This window comes from Macrotis lagotis, chromosome 1 (assembly GCF_037893015.1).
Source record: "Macrotis lagotis isolate mMagLag1 chromosome 1, bilby.v1.9.chrom.fasta, whole genome shotgun sequence".
In the NCBI taxonomy this organism is placed as follows: Eukaryota; Metazoa; Chordata; class Mammalia; order Peramelemorphia; family Peramelidae; genus Macrotis; species Macrotis lagotis.
The window spans coordinates 411053590-411077058 of NC_133658.1; the positions used below are offsets into that span (position 1 = coordinate 411053590).

At 37.1% G+C, this 23469-nt stretch overlaps 2 protein-coding genes across 2 annotated transcripts; both read right to left on the reverse strand.

The window, feature by feature from the left end:
* Positions 1 to 584: 584 nt before the first annotated feature.
* LOC141506226 (protocadherin beta-2-like) lies at positions 585 to 4409 on the reverse strand. Its single transcript, XM_074212789.1, has one exon. It carries the CDS (start codon positions 2940 to 2942, stop codon positions 585 to 587), a length of 2358 nt encoding a protein of 785 aa, XP_074068890.1. The 5' UTR covers positions 2943 to 4409.
* A 6496-nt stretch (positions 4410 to 10905) lies between these two features.
* Positions 10906 to 19039, reverse strand: LOC141506223 (protocadherin beta-15-like). The gene has a single exon (XM_074212786.1). The coding sequence runs from the start codon at positions 15325 to 15327 to the stop codon at positions 12940 to 12942; it is 2388 nt and encodes a 795-aa protein (XP_074068887.1). The 5' UTR covers positions 15328 to 19039; the 3' UTR covers positions 10906 to 12939.
* Positions 19040 to 23469: the final 4430 nt, after the last annotated feature.

Consider the following 23469-nt stretch of genomic DNA (forward strand, 5'->3'; position numbering starts at 1 on the left):
AAAAGTTAAAATTTCCCATTAGGAGAACCACAGTTGTTTTTAATTGACATAATAGGAATGAATCTTGAAAAATATTACTTTGCAGATGATACAGGATAGAAAATTGCTGAGGGAGAGTACCTAATCAGAATCAAGACTGAGTTTGAGTTTACATTTACTGAATTTGTTGGGTAAGGAATATTTTAAAACTCTTTATACAATTATTGAATTTATTGAGTTAAGAATATTTTGAAACTCAAGTTTTAAAGGAGAAATGGGACTTATGACAGTTCATGAATTTTGAAAAAATAACAAAGGAATAGAGTAACCTGGAGAAAATTCAAAGACATATCAAGTATAAAAACAAGGAAAGAAAGAATGAAATATTTAAAGAGGAAAGTAATAGGGAGAAGAGTAAAATGTGTAGAGAGGGAAGGAGAGGATAAAATGTTAAGACATGATGCAAAAACATAAAAATCTACTCTCTTCTGCTATCAGAAGACAGGCAATTAATAAGGATTGAAAGGGGGGAAATATGTCTACAAATGCATCAAAGCACATGTTAAACTTAATTGAAGCAAAAGCTATTCCTTAAATTTGGGTTCTCAATAAAGTTTTTCCCCACTTGCCTGAGTAGGAGGAAGGGTTGGATTAATGGGCTTCATAAACTTGAACTCATTGGTCCCTGAGTCATTGGTCAGACACACCTCATACTGGTAGTTCTGGGTCAACGTCTTTGTCCCACTGACATCCATCAAGTACCTTGGAAAAGGACCATTTAAATCAAATCTGGTACCATCACTTGTATCTCTCTTCCTCTTCCACAGGTGAATGGCAATGAACATAATAATAGAGACCATAAAGAGAAAGGAGATGGAGGCCAAGGAAATGATTAGGTAGGTGGTAAGGGAGTCAGTCTGGAACTCCTTCTTGTTTGCATCTGGGAGTTGCATGTAGGGTTCAGAAAAACCACTGACGAGGAGTATATTCAAGGTGGCTGCTGTGGACAGAGGAGGCTGCCCATTGTCCTTCACTAGCACCAGGAGTTTCTGCTTGATAGTGTCTTTATCACTTATGGGCCTTGCTGTTCGAACTTCCCCATTGTGGGCCCACAAGGTGAAGAGTCCTGGGTCTGTGGTCTTGAGCAACTGGTAAGAAAGCCAGGAATTTTGTCCCCAATCCCTATCCACAGCTACCACCTTAGTCACAAGGTATCCTGGCTCTGCAGTTCTGGGTACCAGGTCACTGCAGGGCGTTGTGCCATTCTGTAGGGGGTACAGAACAAAGGGAGAATTGTCATTCTCATCCTGTATCATAATATGAACAAGAACCTCACTACTCAGAGATGGGGAGCCACCATCAACTGCCCTCACAGTGAATTGGAAAGCTTGGATAGCTTCATGGTCCAAGGATCTCAGAGCATAGAGATGGCCATTGTCTGAATTGATGGCAATATAGGAGAAGAGAGGCAAGCCTTCAGCCTCTGGAGGCAGCAGAGAGTAGGTGACTTTGGCATTGATTCCTGAGTCCTTGTCACTGGCACTAACACTGCCAATGTGAAGGGCAGGGCTGTTGTTCTCCTGAACATACAATCTGTAGTTTCTCTGAGTAAAAACTGGGGGGTTATCATTGACATCAGAGATGAGTACCGTAATATAGTATTCGGATTTGAGCCTCGGGGATCCTAGATCCGTCACTGTAATAGTGATGTTGTACTCAGCCCTGTTCTCTCTGTCCAGTGTTCCCTCTGATTCTAATGTATAGAAGTTCTCAACTGAAGGTTTCAGGGCAAATGGAAGATCATCCTGAATGGAGCAAATTACCTTTCCATTTTCTCCAGAGTCCAGATCTGAAACACTGAAGACAGCTACCACAGTCTCAGGCAAGTTTTCTGAGATGATGCTGGTGAGTGAGGACATGGTCAATTCAGGAGAGTTGTCATTTAAATCCATCACCTGAACAATAATAGTACATTTCCCGGATAGCCCTCCACCATCTGTGGCTTGAATGTTGATGGTGTAAGATTGAATTAACTCAAAATCTACTTTTTCCTTTAAATAAAGCTCTCCAGATTTCTTTGATAGTTGAAAAGTTTTACGAATGTAATCAGAAGCATGAAAAAATGTGTAAGATATATCTGCGTAATTTCCTGCATCTAAATCTGTCGCTGAAACTGTGACAACTAGCGTTCCAATGGAGCTATTCTCAGATATTTGAACCTCATAACGCGACTGAGCAAACACGGGTGCATTGTCATTGATATCGAGCAAAATGACTCGGACTTGAGCAGTTCCAGACCTGGGTGGAGAGTCCCCATCCAGCGCAGTGAGGGTTAATATAATCTCGGGTTGTTCCTCACGATCCAAAGCTTTATCCAGGACGAGCTCTGGGTATTTCTTGTTCTCTTCCTCTTCTCGAATTTGAATGTGGAAATGAGAGTTGGGACTGATTGTGTAGTTTTGCAGACCATTGTTTCCTATATCTAAATCCTGTGCATTTTCTAGTGTAAATACAGTTCCAGGGGAAGTGTTTTCAGAGATTTTCAGTATCATCTCAGTGTCTAGGAAAATTGGTGAATGATCATTAATGTCTTCTAAAATAAGCTCCGCCCGAACAATCTGAAATGGGTTTTCCAGTAATATCTGGAAAGGGAGCACACAGGGATCAGCCGGGCCGCAAAGCTCTTCCCGATCCAGTTTCTCTCTCAGGAACAGATCACCAGTTTTAGGGTGCAGCTGCAAATACTTTTTGTTCCCTTTAAAAACTACTCTGTTCCCCCGAGAGGACAAGACTCCCACCTCCAGGCCAAGGGTCTTTGCTACATTGGCCACAAAGGAGCCTCTCTCCATCTCCTCCACTACGGAAAACTGCTCCGGCTCTGAGGCCGCCCCAGACACACCCAGTAGAACAAGTAGAAAAAGAACTTGCCTTTGTTGTGGAATCATCGCCCCTTCCCGCTCCATTGTAGCCTAGTTCAATCGCAAACAGAAGCCAGAGAAACCTCAGAAAAATGTTAACATGTTCACCCGTTCCCCCTGTGCAGTAGCCAAGCTTCCCTTCTTCCAGACTATCTTTGATTCCGGGCTCTTCCAAGTCCGTCTGGAACTTGTACCTCTTTTCCCCTTTTCTTAGTCTGCAGCGCCACCACGCGAATCTGTTTTTATTCGACATAGTTGATAAAGTCATTTCAAATGCTTGTTTCGAGATTTCAAAACATGATTTCTGCTCTGTATTTCCAAGGGCTATACCTTGATCTTTTCAGGGAGATTTGTATCAGTGTTACATCCACTCAGGAGTACCGTCATGTCCTGCTCTAGGGAAATACCTCATAAAGTTAAGTGTATTTTCAAGTTAGAAAATGTGAAAAGAATGCAGGATTTCCAGGTACCAAGTGCAGTCACTAGGTCATTATGGATACATGATTGAACTTGAGAAAATGCCACGGACTCAGCAAGAACATCCATTGGATGACTCTCAGAAACATTGAGGGAATGTGAGAATAAATGGCAAGTTTGATGTGGGAAAGAACACACTTAGGTCTCTTTATTGAGCCTCAAAACTTCGTCTACCCTTTAAGTATTTGAAGAGAAAGCGTGCATTTGAATAGTTCCGATGTGATATTGCTGGTTATTAAAGGCGCTACATAACATAACTGAGCAAAAAGAATTGTGCTCCACAACAAGGATGGGATATCACTTCCTATTCCCTAACTGTTTGAGTTCATATATTTTCCCTGAAAATATCTCCCCTGGGATCTGGGTCCAGGGAAATTTTGTCTTTTCCTATAACAAAAATCATCTCTTGGAAGGTGATTCTTTTGTCTGACTGAACATAGTTTAGAGCTTACCTAAATTGCATTAGGGTAGATTATTTTATTGGATTAGTGGGAGTAAACATTCCCTGAAATCCTACTTTTATCTATTTTTGCATAACATTGGGTCAAATATATAATCTCCTGGGATTCTTTTCCTTATCCATGCAATGACAGAGTTGGAACAAATTACCTCTTTGATCTCTTTCAATTCAATATATAATGATCTAGACCTACAATCCTTCTAAGTCTGAAGTTCTGTGAACACAATCAGATAGTTTCATGATAGAGCCTCTTAAAGGCCAGAAACTTAGGTATCAAAGCAAACCATTTGACCAAGATTTTGACACCTCTTGATTGGTATATAGTCTAAACAATGAGATTACTGGAATAATTCAAAAGAGACAAACTTATGATTTGTATGACATGATTTTTTACATTTTGGCATATGACCTCTTCAAGAATCTAAAAAATAAGTATTTTCAGGAAAAAAATCATGGCAAACCATATCTCATATTATCTCTTATAGTGTATACTTTAAACAACTAAAGATTGACTAGCTATTGATATTTTATAATGCTGTTAGTAATTGAGAAATAACAGTACTATGCTTCCTTCACAGTAGATATTTCTTTTTTTTAGGTTTTTGCAAGGCAAATGGGGTTAAGTGGCTTGCCCAAGGCCACACAGCTAGGTAATTATTAAGTATCTGAGACCGGATTTGAACCCAGGTACTCCTGACTCCAAGGGCCAGTGCTTTATCCACTATGCCACCTACCAGCCCCACAGTAGATATTTCTTAAATTAGATACATCTCTTTACTTAGCTTCATAAAGATGTATTCTTTGAATAGAGCACTACTGGTCCTGGAGTCAGGAGGACCTGAGTTCAAATCCAGAATCAGACAATAATAATTGCCTGTGTGATCATGGGCAAGTCACTTAATCCCATTGCCTTGCAAAAAAAAATGCATTCTTCATAAAAGTATATTCTTAATGTATTTTATAACAGTTCCTTAGTGATTTTTTTATAATTTTATTTAAGGCAATATTTAATTTAAGGCAATTATTAAGTGTCTGAGTCTAGATTTGAACTCAAATCCTCCTGACTCCAGAGCCAGTGCTCTATCCACTGTGACATCTAGCTGTCCCAGAAATTTTTCTAACCCAATTTATTCTAACTTGATCAATATCAGATACCATTTTTTGAAAGAATACTCTCAGTGATCTGCAACTTTTTAACATATTAGTGTAACTTAATATAGATATCAAGAAAAAGAAGTTATGGGGCTTAGTGGATAGAACTCTGGCTTTTGAGTCAGGAGGACCTGAGTTCCAATAATTACCTAGCTGTGTGACTTTGGACAAGTCATTTAATCCCATTGTCTTGCCAAAAAAAATGTTTGCAGTTCACTGTAAATTTCATAACAAAAAAGTGGAAAAAAGATCTAAAAAACCTAAATTAACATTTAGGAGAGTCAAAAATGTATTTTTTGACATAAAGATGAGATCTTGAAAGTGTTTTTTATGCACTGATTAAAGAAATAAAACCTGAGGGAAAGAACCCAGTATAATTCAGGTTTGGAAAACTTGGAAAATATTTGCTAAATTAACTTAGAAGGAATAATTAAATTCTAAGTTTGAAATGGAAAAGAAAATACATCACAGTTCATTTTTTCTAATAACAACAATTGGGACTCAATAACTTTGAGAAAATGGAAATATAGAAGGAAAATAGAAAGACTAAGGAAAGGAGCATTTGTAGGCAGGGGATGCAGAGAGAAAAGTAAAATATGGGGGCGGCTAGGTGGCATAGTAGATAAAGCACCGGCCTTGGAGTCAGGAGTACCTGGGTTCAAATCCGGTCTCAGACACATAATAATTACCTAGCTGTGTGGCCTTGGGCAAGCCACTTAACCCCATTTGCCTTGCAAAAAAACCTAAAAAAAAAAGAAAAGTAAAATATGTGTGAAGCTGATGATGGAATGAAATAATATAACACAATAGCATAAAATTTTTGTTTTGATATGCTACAAGAAGATGTAATAATGGGAGGTTGATATAATTTGGTCAAGTATATCTTAAAAACTACTTGAAGAAATTGCTAATTTTTAAGAGTGGATTTTCCATGGAATTTTCCAAGGATTCTGTGGAATCCTTTCCACATTTTTGAGCAGGAGGAAGTGGGAATAATAGGCTTCATTGAACTTGAATTCTCTGATCCTTGAGCCACTGTCCAAACACATCTCAGATTGGATGTTCTGGGACAAAATTCCACTGATATCCACCAAGTAACTTGGGAACGTTCCATTCAGATCACATGAGTTCCATCACTGGGCAGCTAGGTTGCACAGTGTATAGAGCATTGTTCTTGAAGTTAGGAGGACAGGAGTTCAAATTCAATTTCAGATACTTGACACTTACTAACTTATGACTTTGGGTAAGTCACTTAACCCTGATTGTCTCACATCCAGGGCCATCTCTATTTATCCAGATGGCTCTGGAGGAGAAAACAAGGTTGGTAATTTAGCACAGTAACCCCTCAGTCAAATCCAATTCACATGTTTGTCTGGTAGATTGTCCAGTAGCCATATCAAGACTTCCATTTAAATTGTATTAGGAAGATTCTGAAGATCATCTGGCAAGAAAAGATACCAGACACTGAGGTCCTTCCTTGAGCTAAACTGCATAGCATTCCAACTTTACTACAAAGAGTACAACTATGATGGACTGGACATGATGTTAGAATGCCAGACAAAAAGCTATTTTATGGAGAACTCACACAGGGCAAGTGTTCAAAAGGGGGTCAGAAGAAGCAATACTGAGACATCCTGATGGTCTCATTGAAGAACTTTAGAATTTTTTTACAGTATGAGAGACACTGGCACAGAATGGCATGCCCTTATCAGTGAGAGTGCTGTACTCTATGAGGAAGGTAGAATTGAAGCAGCTCAAAGGAAATGTAGCATATATAAGTTTAGAGTGCCCACCCCAAGTGTCCACATGGACTATTTGTGCCCAACCTATGGTGGAACATTCCAAGATCCAATTGGTCTGATCAGTCACAGTAGGATACAACTGTAATTTGTCTCAAACATTGTGATGTCATTCTGGTCTTCTTCAATAATGAAGGACAAGAACCAACCAATGTGTTTGTCATCACTTCTCTGATATAGTGTTTCAAAAATAAAGGAAAGTCATAAGTACCATTGCTAGCATCCCTCTTCTTCTTCCACAGGTGATTGACAATAAACATAAGAATGGAGACCAGGAAGAAAAAGGAAATGGAGGCCAGGGAAATTAGGTAGGTTGTTGAGAGAGTCCATCTGGATTTGCTCCTTAGATGAATCTGGGAGTTGTAGTAGATATGACTTCAAAGAAGTCATCTATCAAGAGTATGTTCAATGACCATTGTCTTTCACTAACATCAGGAGTCTGTGCTTGATGGCACTGTCAGGTTTTTCTATACAAACTTCCCTATTGTGGGCCCACAAAGTGAAGAATCCTGGGTCTGTGGTCTTGGGCAACTGACAAGAAAGCCAGGAATTCTGTTTCCAGTCCCATTCCACCACCTTGGTCACCAAGAAGGTAGCCTAGCTCTGCAACTCTGAACATCAAGTCACTATAGTGCCATTATGCAGGAATTTCAGTGGGAAGGAAGAACTATCATTCTTATCTAGGATCATGACTTAAACCAGAACTTAGTTACTCAGGGCTAAGAAGCAACTATCAACTGACCTCAGGGTGAACTGAAAATGGTTGCATAATTCAAGGATCACAGAGCAGAGAGATGGCCTTTGTATGAGTTGATGGAGATGTAGGAGAAGAGGGGCACATTTTCAATCTCAGGAGTCAGCAGGGAGTAGGTGACTTTGGTATTTATACCCAAGTCCTTCTTATTAGCACTGACATTGCCAAACTGGAGGGTGGCACTTGCTCTCAGGAGGTCCGGTTTGTTAGCATTGCAGTAAAAACTAGGGAATTATCACTGACACCATAGACAAGCATCAAGATATTGTGCTCCAATTTGAGCTTCTGGGATCCCAAATATGTAATCATAATAATGATATTGTACTCAACCCTGCTATCTCTGGCTAGGCTCCCTAGCATAACAAATGTACAAAAAGTCTCAAAGGAAGTTTTTGGGACAAAGAGAATATCATCCTGGATAGAGCAAACCATACTTCCATTTTCCCTACAGTCCAGATTTGAAATGCTGAAAACAGCAACTAGAATCTCAGGCAAGTTTTCTGGGATAAGGCTGGTAAATGATGACATGGTCAGTTCAGGGAATTATCTTTCAGATCCATCGTTTCAACAATAACTACCTCATCCAGAAAAGCTCCTTTCACCTCTACCCTGAATATTCTTCCTTCCCACTGAAATTCCTGCATAATGGCACTATAGTGACTTGATGTTCAGAGTTGCAGAGTTAGGCTACCTTCTTGGTGACCAAGGTGGTGGAATGGGACTGGAAACAGAGTTCAAATCCAACTTCAACCACTTACTTGATCCACAGTTTCCTCATTTGTAAAATAAAAGAAGACAATAGCAAACCATACAGCCAAGAAAACCCAAATGAAGTCATGAAAAGGTAGACATGACTCTTATTTAGTATGTGAAACTAAACATTTAATTAATAAGGCATTGAATAATGATATTTATATTGATATAACATTTTTAGGCTTGCAAAGTACCTTTTATATTTTATTTCATCTGATTCCACCTCTGAAGTGGGTATTACAATTTTTTAAGGATGAGAAAAATGATGGTGCAAGAGATTAAGTAGCTCTCATAGCCAGAAAACCAGCAAAATAAATAAAAAGAATTTTAAAAAAAGAATTCCTAGTTTTGCCTTACCTCTAAACCCACTAAAACCTTTGAATCTGCAAACCATGTAGGTTATCAAATCACTGATGCAGCTACTGAGTATAGGCCAATTGAAAGACAAGACTTTGTTGGTTTAGCAAACCCATGCCCAAATATAGAAGGATTAACTGACTGATTTGTAAAGGCCACAAGAGGGACTGCCAATGAATGAAAGTGAAGGCCCTGGTAAGTAAGCTAAAGGACTCATATGTGCTTTTTTTCTACTTTGTTGAATTTCTAACAGCTGACATTTTCCCTTCAGTTCACGTTGCTGAGACAGTTCATGAGTTATCTGAGTTTTTCTTTTCTATCTACTTCACCTGTTTCATTTTTAGTGAAGTAAATGCTGTTGGAATTCTGAAGAAGTCTGTGAAACAGATTATTTTATTATCCATTTATGTGAGTTGGTTTCTTTTTCTTGAAACACAACTGTACAAATCTGGATTGAGGAAACCTATGTCATTTGTATTTATCAAAAGAATAGAAACCACTTCACAAGTTATCCATTGATCAACAGGGAAGCAGAAGGAAAGAGGTTGAAGTGACCAGAATTGGTTGGAATAGGGATGGTGGTAACTTGGATGACACATGCTTTCCAAATTTGCTCAATCCTTCTAAAAATAGGTTTATAAGGTAACCTTCTCTCCAAATTTGTTGTGCTAGGGAAGAGAATTTTCTGGGATAGGGAAAAGAAGATCTAGAACCTTCACACTAGTACCTGAATCCTGAGAGTGGGAGCATTCTCATTTTACAGCAGATCATGATAACAATCAAGTGTAAATCTGTGTTTTTGTAAAGTAGCCACAGTATAATCAAAAGAAAAGAAAAAACTTAATCTTCCTGAAGAATTGGCTAATGCTTATCACTTAAGAGTGCTTTAACTTTGGTACTTTTCCTATAACCCATTCTCATATTCCCTGTGTTAGCTTCAAATGCTTCAGACACATGTGAATACCACTTGAGACATTTAAATTTTTTCTAAAGAATAACTAATGCCACCAAACTTCAAACACTCTTCATTCTTGATGAAAGTGGCTTTAATTTTTAAAATATTTTTTCTTTTGTAAGTTGGTTTGTAAATATTTTCTTAAATTCAATGATACATATTTCATATTTGGAAGGACCTCAGAAATCATTTAAGATCAGAGACTTATAATTAAAAGGGACTCTACAGGATAGTCTAACCTCTTCCTTTAATGATAAGGAAACTGCAGCCCAAGAGACCGAGTGATTTTTCCAAATTCATAGAGGTAGAAAGTGGCAAATTGAGAATTCAAACTCAAATTACCTGCTTCCAAATTAAGAATTTTTGGCTTTATCAATCTATTTCCCCTTGTCCATTCCTTCTAATTTTCCTGATAAATTGTCATAAAGCTTCAATTTGAAAATCTCAGTTTTTGGAAATACATTATCTTGTTTAACATATCTAATCATCAGGTCATTTTTCTGTAGGCAAGCAGACAAATGATTTTACTATCTAGTTCTTGAAAAAAGATGTAGAGTCTATTTTTTAAAAGTGTTACAGGGGCAGCTAGGTGGCACAGTGGATAAAGCACCAGCCCTGGAGTCAGGAGTACCTGCATTCAAATTCGACCTCAGTCGTTTAATAATTACCTAGCTGTGTGGCCTTGGGCAAGCCACTTAACCCCATTGCCTTGCAAAAAAAAGTGTTACAACTTTCTACTAATCAAAGTAAGGTAATTTAAAACAACTCTGAGACACCTTACATCCATTTCATTGACAAGGATACAATGATAGACAAAAATGATAAAATGTAAATCTGGTGCAGTAGTGGGAAAATAAGCAAAGGTCCTCCTTTGCTTTAAGAACCGTAAATTGAGAATACTTTGCAAAACAAATAGCACTCAATAATAGCTACAAAACTCACTCTTTGGATGATTAATCCTCTACAGACTGAATACTGAGTTTGTTACTGACCATTAATGAAGGTTCAATTCAACAAAAAATGTCCCTAGTAACATCATTTCTAATAGACAAAAACAAAAAAAACTGGAAACAAATTGCCAAATGATTTTAGAATGCCAACCAGTTGTGACAAAGATATTTAATGAAATGTAATGCCAAAATAAAAGGCACCAATGAAGAATATAAATAAATGTAGAAAGATTTGAAGAAGTACTACAAATCACAAAAAGGATATTTCAAACTACAATAACATACTTCATAAACCATGCACATAATAATTATAATAATTCAATGTCAAAATGAAAATATATAGAAGGAAAAAAGCTATTCAGAAGGAGACTGAAAGTAAATATTAAAAAATTGTTACTATTTGAATTTTTTGGATAGGTTTTCATTTTTTCAATTAGAAAAATTTCCCACATTATGTACAATTTTAAAATTTATTTCATTTGAATATTTGCTTTGGGGATGGCAATTCTAGCAAATTCTATTTAATTCTTCTATGCCTTATTATTTAGAAGATCATGAAAAGTCATGAGGAAAAATATTATTTTAAAACATCAAAGCATCAGGGGCAGCTAGGTGGCACAGTGGGTAGAGTACCAGTCCTGGAGTCAGGAGGATCTGAGTTCAAATCTGACCTCAGACCTAGCTTGCATGACCTTGGGCAAGTCACTTCACCCCATGGCCTTAAATAAATAAATTTTTTTTAAAAATCAAAGCATCACATTAAGTTCCATTCTACAGGTATGATTCTGCCATACAATCTAAGTAAGACTTATGTGTTTCCTGGTCATATAAGTCTTTATAATAAGGGATATTAGTTCTTATCATTAATTCATAATGTTACTAAAGTATCTGGGGATCAAATGGGTGTGCTCACTTCTGGGGTATGTATTGAATTTCCCCCAAACTTGACACATTAACTCTTTGGATTAAGTTGCCATATGGAGTAATTTTTCTAATTACTTCATAAAAGAAGATAGAGACAACTAGGTGGAACAGTTTATAGAAAGCTGTAACTGGAGACAGTACAGATCTGAGTTCAGATTTGACTTTAGATACATGATCCTGGACCAGTCTCTTATACATGGTCTCAATTTCTTCATCTGTAAAATGTGGATAATAATAGCACAGTTGATCCAAAGGTAATGTTAAATGAGGTGAAATTGGTAAAGATTATATGCATATTTATGCATATACATGACACACACATATACACACATATACTATCATTATTAGTAAGGGAACACACCTTTTATAATTTATCAGTTTTTATGCTGATGTTATTTTTATTATGTTTTCCAACAACTGTTATTTGGGAACTCAAATTTCAGTTTCCTCATATGAAGCTATTTTCAACAATGTTAAACACAGTTTCCCCAGTGCCTCCAAAGAAAAAGAATAGTAAATTTTAGCTAAAACAACCATAAATTAATGTGTATTCATTTTTTAAAAAGGTGTGTATGTAAATCAATAATGATATATCTCTGCAAACTCATTCCTGGTACCCTGCATATTTGCTTCAGAAGAGTTGGAATTGCCCTCACTGAGATAGTCAGGCAAGATTCACTGGGCCCCTTCATCCAGTGGGTGGAGGAGGAACATGTAGACAGGTTCATCAGTCATTTGGTAGGGTTTTTTAATGGAGGCTCTTTTGTATTCATCCTTTTATTACCTACTCATGATATCCAGTACCTGACACAGCAGAGGCAATAAATATTGCTGGTTGAGTGATGATTCCTATATTCAAATTTATCCGGGAACTAACAACTTGCAGAGGACTCCAGCTCATTCTGTTTACTGCATTAAACATCTATGGGGTGCTATATTGTCTCCTCCTATTTCAGAGTCATTCTATTGTTGGAGTGAGTTGATTGCATCTCTACTTATGTAGAGATAGTTTCATTTCTCAGAACCAAAGATTGAGATCTGAGTGGCAGTGAAAGAGGAGTGTAGTTATATTTCTTGAGACTAAAAAAGGAACTTTGAAAACATTTCCTAACAAGTAAACAGATGAAGAGAGCTAATACAATCTAAGACAGAGAAAATGTCTTAGTATCCTGAAAGAAGTTTATGAATTTAATTGCATCAAAAGTGTTAAAAATCTAAATTTGAAATGAGAATGCAAAAATAAATTAGCTCATTCATTCCTAGAAATTGATTTGGGAAAAGTATAAGCTGGACAACATTTAAATACAGAAAAAAATTCCAAAAATAAGAGAAAAACAGTGGGGAAAGAACATGAAAAATTATATCACATATTTTAAAATAAGTTCTTCTCTGTAAGATAGAAAATAAAAGGGTATAAAATAATAACAAAACATAATAGTAATGCATTGAAGTCACAACTATTCATGAATGAAGGGTTTTTCTTTCAAAAACGCTCCTATTTTCCTGAGCAGGGACCCTGGGGATAATGGGCTTCAGGAATTTGAATTCATTGGTCTCTGAACCACTGGTCAGACACACCTCATACTGGAAATTCTGGGACAAGGTTCCTGTCCCACTGACCTCAACAAAGTGGCCTGGGAAAGGACAATTTGGATCAAATGTACCATGACTAGCATCCTTCTTCCTTTGCCACAGGTGAATGGCAATGAACATAATAATAGAGAACAGGAAAAGACAGGAGACAGAAGCCAGGGAAATGAGTAAATGGAAGGTAAGAGAATCAGTCTGGACCTCCTCCTTGTTTGCATCTGGGAATTGCATGTAGGGTTCAGAAAAACCATTTACCAGAAGGACATTCAATGTGACTTCTGTGGACAAAGGAGGTTGCCCATAGTCCTTCACTATCACCAGAAGCTTCTGCTTGATGGCATCTCTGTCACTGATGGGTCTTGCTGTGCGAACTTCCCCATTGTGGGCCCACAAAGTAAAGAGTCCTGGGTCTGTGGTCTTGAGCAGCTGGTAGGAAAGCCAGGAATTTTGTCCCCAGTCCCTATCCACTGCCACCACTTTGGCCACAAGGTATCCTGGCTCTGCAGTTCTGGGCACCAGATCATTGCAAGGAGTTGTACCATTCTGCAGGGGGTATAACACAAAAGGAGAATTATCATTCTCATCCTCTACCATAATATGAACCAGAACCTCACTACTCAGAGATGGGGAGCCACCATCAACTGCCCTCACAGTGAATTGGAAAGCTTGGATGGCTTCATGATCCAAGGATCTCAGAACATAGAGATGGCCATTGTCTGAGTTGATGGAGATGTAGGAGAAGAGGGGCAGGTCTTCAGTCTCTGGAGGTAGCAGAGAGTAGGTGACTTTGGCATTGATTTCTGAGTCCCTGTCACTGGCACTGACACTGCCAATGTGAAGGGCAGGGCTGTTGTTCTCCTGAACATACAATCTGTAGGTTCTCTGAGTAAAAACCGGAGAGTTATCATTGACATCAGAGATGAGTACCGTAAGATTGTGCTCAGATTTGAGCCTCGGGGATCCTAAATCCATCACTGTAACAGTGATGTTGTACTCAGCCCTGTTCTCTCTGTCCAGTGTTCCCTCTGTTACCAATGTATAGAAGTCCTCAACTGAAGGTTTCAGGGCAAAAGGAAGATCATTCTGGATGGAGCAAACCACTTTTCCATTTTCCCCAGAGTCCAGATCTGAAACCCTGAAAACAGCTACCACAGTCTCAGGCGAATTTTCTGGAATAGGGTTGGTAAATGAGGACATGATCAGTTTGGGCAGATTGTCATTCAGATCTATCACATGGATTAGGACTGTGCATTTTCCAGAAAGACCCCCACCATCTGTGGCTTCAATGTCTATTTCGTAATATTGAGTAGTTTCAAAATCTACTGTTTTTATTAGTGAAATTTCACCTGAAGATCGATGTATTTTAAAAGTTTTGCGAGTATCTTCAGAGGCATCAGAAAATGCGTAAAATATTTCTCCATTATTTCCTTTATCTAAATCTGTAGCATGTACCTCCATTACTAGGGTGCCTGGGGGACAATTTTCTGGAATCCTCACCTCATAATTCTGTCGCTCAAACTCAGGAATGTTATCGTTGACATCCACTACTAGAACTCGAATTTGAGTAGACCCAGACCTGGGCGGGGACCCACCATCTATGGCTGTGAGAGTTAATCGGATCTCAGGCAGTTCCTCTCGGTCCAGAGCTTTGCTCAGCACCAGCTCTGGGTACTTCCTGCCATCATTGCGTGCCCGTATTTGAACTTGGAAATGGGAATTAGGGCTGATGGTGTAGTTTTGGAGACTGTTGCTCCCAGCGTCCAAATCCTGTGCGCCGTCTAAACGGATTGTCTTTCCTGGAGGACTGCTCTCCAGGATTTTCAGGAGCATCTCGTTGTCCAGAAACATAGGCGAATGGTCATTTATGTCTCGTACTAGCAGTTCAGCCAGAAAAATTTGAAATGGGTTTTCTAGTAATATCTGGAAAGGTAATACGCAGGAATCGGTAGGCCCACACAATTCCTCCCGGTCCAGTTTCTCTTTTGTGAATAGATCCCAGGTTTCACGATTGAGCTGCAAATACTGTTTGTCTTCTTTAAAAGCCACCCGGGCGCCCCTCTTAGATAGCTCCCCCATTTCTAGTTCCAGGGCCTTAACTACATTGCCCACAAAGGAGCCGCTTTTCATTTCCTCTGCCACAGAAAACCTCTTGGGCTCCGACCCCGCCTTAGACATGCATAGCAAAAACAAGAAAAGCAGAACTTGCCTTTGTCTCCGAATTGCGTGCCTGTCTGCTTCCATACTGACAGCTTTAAACATATCTTTAGTTCATCTCAGTCCTCTATGAGTAAAAGACTCTTTCGGGATTCCCTGCTCTCCACCAGCCTCTTTTAACAAAACTTGTTTTCTTTGACCTATTAGTGTCAGTCTGAGTTACAGAATAATGGAGGATGCCTTTTTTTTGCACATCAGTTATTCTCCTTATCCTGCACCGCCACCACGCGTCCTGATTGAGAATTTTACTTTCTCAATCCAGATTCCAAAAAAGCATAAAAATTAGTCTCAGGCAACTAAGACCTTATGTGTTTAGTTTTCCAAGGGAGAGAATGATCTCTGGTTGTATTTTAAAGGGCGTATTATTTGACTTTTTTGTCTGCACCAAACCACAGTATCACATATACGCACAAATTATTATAGACATATATAAAACCATAACTAGCTTGGGACACCTGTGCTTCTACCATCATATAAATCTCAGAACAACTTCAAAATTGGAGAAGACCATAATTAAATGGAAAACAGAACTCACAATTAATATTAAGGGATATTATGTTTCCTCTTGGTCTTCTCAGAATAAGAAGAGGCATGTCATTTTTCTTAGTTTTAATCACCTTGATGCCAAAATAAGGAATGTCAAGAACCTCTACTTTTAAAAAAAACTCATTGAAATGATCAGAGGAAAATGAATAAGATACTTAAATAGGATATTAAATTCACAAGTTCTTTAAATAATTATTTTATCTTTACCATTCTTCTAAGTATAAGTTTTTTTTAACAGTACTTCATGTAGTTTTTCCACGAAATTGAATACAAATATAAATGTGATCCACCTGTCAATTTTTTTTGCAGTTTTGACTGCATGGAATAGGAAGTTACTGCACTTTTAACTTGCCTACTCACCTGTTTTCCAAAAAAATATTTAGCTATCCATGACACATTTGAAGAGGAACATTAAAAACCGTCTTATGCTTGTATTAGGAAAAACTAAAGAAATGTGGAGAAAAGTGACTTTTGGTATGAGTATAGAGGGGGAAAATACATATCCTTAGGTATTTGAAGGACATAGAAAAGTGTAGATCCCAGAGATAGAACTAGGGCCATTGGGTGAAACACACAGAGAATCACATTAAAAAATTTAAATATTAAAATAGTTTAACATTGAAAAGTATGCAATGTGAGGTGAAAGATTCTTCATCACTGGAAGTATTCAAGTAAAGATTATACAAACACCTGGTGTGGAGGGCATATCTTCATAGTTGGGGGGGGGGGGGGTTGAACTAGATAACTTTCTGATTCCTTGAAGAAACAGAACACCTGAGGCATTTGATTCCAGATGATCATATTGAAAAGCCATTTTAATGAAATCTTGAAATCTATTTCTTGAATAGGAAAGCATGACCATCTTACCTTCAAAAATAAAGTGAAATCGAGAAACACAGAAGATACCAAAGAAGAGAGAACAGAATTGGAAGATTGATGACTTGTGTATTAGAAGATCCCAGTATGGAAACCCAGAGTTTCAGTCTAGATTCCGCCACTAATAAGCTTTAAATTTTTGAGCAAGTTATTTAATTTATCTTTACTTGTATTTTCATTCATAACATGAAAGGAGAAATGGGAAAAAAGAAGATAAATATTCATAAACATTTTAAACCATTAATACCTTAGATTATCTCATTTGTAATGAGGTAAGGGAACACTAGTATGGGAAAACTAAAATATTATTACCCTGAAATTATAATTAGGGTTTTCCTCCTTATCCCAGTACCACAATTTGAGACTTGAATTCACTGCTTCCCAATTGACAGGTCAGACATATTTCATGCTATTGATAGTATATGACAGGTTCCCAATTTGGATGCCATCCAGAAAGTCAGAAATAGTCCATTTAGCTGATGTAGCGCCAGTCTACAATGTGTTTCTTCTTCTTTCATTGATAAGGATATAGTATAACTGGTAGAAGTGAAGAGAAATGACAAGTAGAACATATGGTTGTCATACTAGTCTCAGGATATCTTACTTGAACCAATAAGGTATCTTATGGAGAACCAAAATGGCTATTTTTGCTATACTTTTGCTCTCTTCATCCATTATCCCCTGGATTACCAAGTTGTGGTAGTTCTTCACAGGAAATTTCAAGGCAAAAATCTCATTCATGTGGCAAATAATTCTTCCCCCCAATGGATGATTCTCCCTAAATAAGGGTGGCAAAATTAATTAAACCTGTGATTTCTCTGGTGTATATGGAACTTCCTGATAAGTAAAATTCTGCAATGAATGCAGGTTATTACCATCTCCATAACAGATTTAGAGAACTGTGAAGAGAACTAGTCACTAGTAGTGACTAGGCCAGGATCACAACCCAGTTATATGTCAAAGATGTGATTTGAACTCAGATCTTTACATTTTTACAGGAACTACTATTTCTTCTTTCAGCTGTAGTCTCCAAATACAGATTTTAAAAAAGCTTAGTTCTTGAGAGAAAAAAAATGATCATATGGTCAGTTAAGAGAGATATTTCTTCGGTTTTATAGATAGAAAAGAAAAAAATCCAATATCTTTTGTTATTGGGCTTCACATTTCCAATTAAATGCAACTGCTTCGTGAATCAAATGAAGTTGGAGAGATCACCAGATTTTTAATTGTTTTCAAAAAGCTCTGCTATCCTCATGGAGAAAGTCGTATAAAGGTAAGCTGTTTCTCCAAGATTTTTGTCCATTCTCATTAAGTTTCACAAACTCTATGAGGACTTGGGAAGTTCTGGACCTGCGTGCAGAGACACCACCCACCTCTGGTCGGTTTGTCTGTATTTAATACTAATCCAACATAAATTCTTCCCTCTGTTCTAGCTCCAATTTTACTATAAGAATAGGAGTTGGTGATCTTATCAACTATTTGGGAATACTGTTATTTCCTACCATTCAGTACACTTTCGAGTTGTAACAGTCCGAGGCGTGGTGATTTCACAGATGTTCAGAGGGAATTCTTTTGTCCAAGAATATGGCCATTTGTGTGTCAGTCTGACTGAAGTACAGAGAGTTTTCCAGGAAACTAATGAAAAGCAGTACACAGAGCTTGCAAAGACAGTTTAGCTCCTCCCAGTCCAGTTTCTCCGAACTCTCCGTCTCAACGCGAAGCTGCAAATACGCTTTTTTATGTATGCTTTGAGAAAACCTAGTTCTCTGGCAGCTACCCCACCTCCAGTCCCAGGACCTTTGCCAGGTTTTCCACCAAGGAGCCTCCAAAGGCTCCAAACCCACATTGCCCACGCATAACAGAATAACCAGAAGCAGTATTTTTCCTTACCCGCTGAGGTGTGTCTAGCATAACCTTCATTGTCCTTTCTGACTGCGTCCTTTTTCTGTTCAAATACACTCTCCGTTATTCGGCGAAGAGATTTAGATCTACTCTTAATTCATGGAGTTGTTTTCCTCTTAAGAAGCTCCCGTCTTTCCGGAAAGACAGTAATTTTCCCTTGTGATGGAGGCTGAGAGAGGCGGAGCTCACCAGAGTCCTTTTTAGCCTGCAGTGCCACCAGGCGACCAAACGCTCGATGTAGTATTTTCCCTCAAAAGACATTCTATGCACCAAAGAGTCTTCAGGTCATTTCATTGTTATTTATTGGAAAAAGGGAACAGGCTTTTCAACCTATTTAGTTCTTATGAAGACAACAATTGCCAAAATACTTCTCTTGGTCAGTCACACTCTTTCTCTATGCCCACAATTTCAAATTATTTTCTCTTTGTGAGGAAGAACACATTTATATATACTTAATATATTATCTCTATTAATATATTCTTTTTTATATAGCCATCCACTTACAAAATGCGCATTCATGTGTATACATACACACAAGACAAAACAAAAAAATATTGTAAATAAATGCCTAACTATAAATATGGGCAACTTGCAGTTTATTTTAAAAGTGTGTCTCTATAGGTAGAGCTGTGAATTGACTCCACCATCTTGAAGCAGTTTGGAATTGAGCTTTTAAAAAAGTGACTAAATTGTCTATATCTTTATCCAAGAGATCCCACAATTAGGCATATGTATGCCAAGGAAGTCGAAGACAGAAAGTTATCTCATGTTCATCAAAACATAATAATGGCAAAGAAATAGAAAAAAAGTTGATGTCCATGGATTGGGGAATAACTAAACAAATCGGGGTAAATAAATGAAAGTGCATATTATTGTGGTGTTAGAAATGAAGAATCTGAAGAATTTAGAAAGTCATGGGAAGACTTACATGAAATGATTCAAAGTGAGGTAAGTAGAATGACAAATATAATAAACAAATACAAAAAAAACCAAAACTATCCTGATCTAATGACCAAGCTTGGCTCCAAAGAAGGGATCCATCCATCAATCAAATATCAATTTTTTAAGTGCCTATAATGTGACAGACACTGTGATAACTGCTTGGGTTAGAAAAAAATTGGCAAGTTCCCTGCTCTCAAGAATTCTATAAGATGAGACAAGACACACATATACATACATACAAACACATATGCAAAATATTTACAAAATAAACACAATGTAATTGGAAGTTGTTATGGGACTACACTAGTAGTTGTAAGAAGCAGGGAAAAACTTCATGAAAAAAGTTACATTTGAGTTATCTCAAAGGAAACTAAGAATTCACATAATAGGTGAAGTTGAAGAGAAAATCTCTTAGACATGGAGGACAGTGTAAAGGAATTGAGATGAGAAATGTAGTGTCATGAAGAACAGTAAAATGATTAGTTTAACTAGAATGTAGAGTACATCAAGGATTATGTACACAGACTGAAAAGATAACTTGGGACCAGATTGTGAAGAGATGATAAAATATACAACCTTCTCAGTTTCTAATAGGTAAAAAGTTTGAAATGTTGTATATATAATAATTATCATTTCATCAAGCATATATGTGTCTTGGCCACTTCTAATGACACATATTATCTGAATAGGCTACTTCTCATGAAGCACAGAGAACAAGATTTGGCCCCCAAAATGATATGTGAAAAGGATCATGGTAAACTGGAGAGGGCACTGGATTTGGGATTGGGAAGATCTAAATTTTAATTCCATCTCAGACACACTATGAACTGTTTGATCCTTAACAAGTCATTATACCCATTTGTACCTCAGTTTCCTCATCTGTAAAGTGAGGAGTGGTGTTAAACTCAATGGCCAAAAGGGGCATTCCATCTCTAAATCTATGATATTTTATGCTTTTGGTCATTCAATAAAAGGGAAAACACAAACAGAAGCTTCTAGCTCTTCCCCAAGGGTCAAACTACTCCTAGAATATCTACAGAATGACCACTGTTTCACATTAGGTTAGATTCCATTTACTGGTTAGTTTTGCTGAATTGATTTTTTCCTTTTTGTTCTTTGTTATATTGAATTCTTTTATAGTTAAAAGATTTTTTATTTTATTAAATATTTTATTTGAGTTTTACAATTTTCCCCCCATCTTATTTCCCTCCCCCCCACTCCCCCACAGAAAGCAATCTGTCAGTCTTTACTTTGTTTCCATGTTGTACATTGATCCAAATTGAGTGTGATGAGAGAGAAATCATATCCTTAAGGAAGAAACAAAAAGTGTAAGAGATAACAAGATCAGACAATAAGATATCTGGTTTTTTTCTAAATTAAATGGAATAATCCTTGAACTTTGTTCAAATTCCACAGCTCTTTATCTGGATACAGATGGTATTCTCCATTGCAGACAGCCCAAAATTGTCCCTGATTGTTGCACTGATGGAAAGTGCAAGTCCATCAAGGTTGATCATCACCCTCATGTTGCTGTTAAGGTGTACATACAGTGTTTTTCTGGTTCTGCTCATCTCACTCAGCATCAGTTCATGCAAATCCTTCCTGGCTTCCCTGAATTCCCATCCCTCCTGGTTTCCAATAGAATAGTGTTCCATGACATACATATACCACAGTTTGCTAAGCCATTCCCCAATTGAAGGACATTTACTTGATTTCCAATTCTTTGCCACCACAAACAGGGCTGCTATAAATATTTTTGTACAAGTAATGTTTTTACCCTTTTTCATCATCTCTTCATGGTATAGACCACTCAGTAGTGGTATTTTTCTGGATCAAAGGGTATGCTCATTGGGGCATAGTTCCAAATTTCTCTCCAGAAAGGTTGGATGAGTTCACAGCTCCACCAACAGTGTAATAGTGTCCCAGATTTCCCACAACCCTTCCAACAATGATCATTATCCTTTCTGGTCATATTGTCCAGTCTGAGAGGTGTGAGGTGGTACCTCAGAGAAGTTTTAATTTGCATTTCTCTAATAATTAATGATTTAGAGCAATTTTTCATATGGCTATGTATTGCTTTGATCTCCTCATCTGTAAATTGCCTTTGCATATCCTTTGACCATTTGTCAATTGGGGAATGGCTTTTTTTTAAATATATGACTCAGTTCTCTGTATATTTTAGAAATGAGTCCTTTGTCAGAAACATTATTTGTAAAGATTGTTTCCCAGTTTACTCCATTTCTTTTGCTCTTGATTACAGTGGTTTTGTCTGTGCAAAAGCTTTTTAATTTAATCATCTAGTTTGTTTTTGGTGATGTTCTCCATCTCTTCCTTAGTCATAAACTGCTCCCCTTTCCATAGATCTGACAGGAAAACTACTCCTTGATCTTCTAATTTGCTCATAGTATTGTCTTTTTATGTATAAATGCTGTATCCATTTGGATCTTATCTTGGTAAAGGGTGTGAGGTGTTGGTCTAATCTAAGTTTCTTCCATAGTAACTTCCAATTATCCCAGCAGTTTTTATTGAAGAGAAAGTTTTTATCCCAATAGTTGGACTCTTTGGGTTTATCAAACAGCAGATTGCTATAATCGTTTCCTGCTATTGCACCTAGTCTATTCCACTGGTCCACACTCTATTTCTTAGCCAATACCAAACATTTTGATTACTGATGCTTTATAATATAATTTTAGATCAGGTAGGGCTAAGCCCCCTTCTTTGGCACTTTTTTCATTCAATTCCTGGAAATTCTTGACTTTATTTCTCCATATGAATCTACTTACAACTTTTTCTAACTCATTAAAGTAATTTTTTGGAATTTTGATTGGTAGGGCATTAAACAGGTAGTTTAGTTTTGGTAAAATTGTCATTTTTATTATATTAGCTCTACCTATCCATGAGCAGTTGATATTTGCCCAATTATTTAAATATGATTTAATTTGTGTGAGAAGTGTCTTATAATTGTTTTCAAAAAGTTTCTCAGTCTGTCTTGGCAAATAGACTCCCAGGTATTTTATATTGTCTCAGGTTACTTTGAATGGGATTTCTCTTTCTAGCTCTTCCTGCTGTATCCTGCTAAACACATATAGAAAAGTTGAGGATTTATGAGGGTTTATTTTATATCCTGCAGCTTTGCTAAAATTTCTAATTGTTTCCAGTAGTTTTTTTGGATGATTTCTTGGGATTCTCTAGGTAGACCATCATGTCATCTGCAAAGAGTGAGAGTTTTGTCTCTTCCTTCCCAATTCTAATTCCTTCAATTTCTAAAAGATTTTTTTAAAAAAGATAATTTTAAATTATATCAATGATTTTCCTTAACATAAATGCTTATTTACTTTTTCAAGGCAGTAACTCAAATGTTCTGTTTGGTTTTTTAGTCCTTTTGTGGACTTTTTTCTGTGTATTTTTAAATGTTCCTAGAATTTTTCTTATTTCCATGCAGAGATCAATGTGTATTTCATTGTGCATAATTACATATAACTCTTTCCTTATTCTTAGCATCTTCATATATGAAATTTTTATTGTATAATATTTCATTAACTTTCAAACACCACATTTTGTTTAAACATTCCACCTTTATTGGATTTTTTGCTATTATGATAGCATTGTTAGAAATATTTTTGAGCAGTTAGGTAACATTTTCATATGTTGACAAACCTCCTTAAAGTATAGTAATTGCAGGGGCTACAAAGTATATATAAATTTGTAACTTTTATTATGTAATGTGATACTCTTCCTCAAAAGATTCTCAAATCCACAATTAACACAAGTAATATTGAAGGACAGTATAGAAAATTACCCTAGCCTATTTGGGGTAATAACTAATGTTTTTATCAGGTGAGACTGCATCTTGATTTTTCATCAGATATAACATAACCTAAATGCTTTACTAGATAGAATATAAAATATATTTGCAATGGA

Excerpts from the sequence above, each read along its gene's own strand:
- LOC141506223 (XM_074212786.1), bottom strand. The coding sequence starts at position 15,327 with ATGTTTAAAGCTGTCAGTATGGAAGCAGACAGGCACGCAATTCGGAGA.
- LOC141506226 (XM_074212789.1), bottom strand. The coding sequence starts at position 2,942 with ATGGAGCGGGAAGGGGCGATGATTCCACAACAAAGGCAAGTTCTTTTT.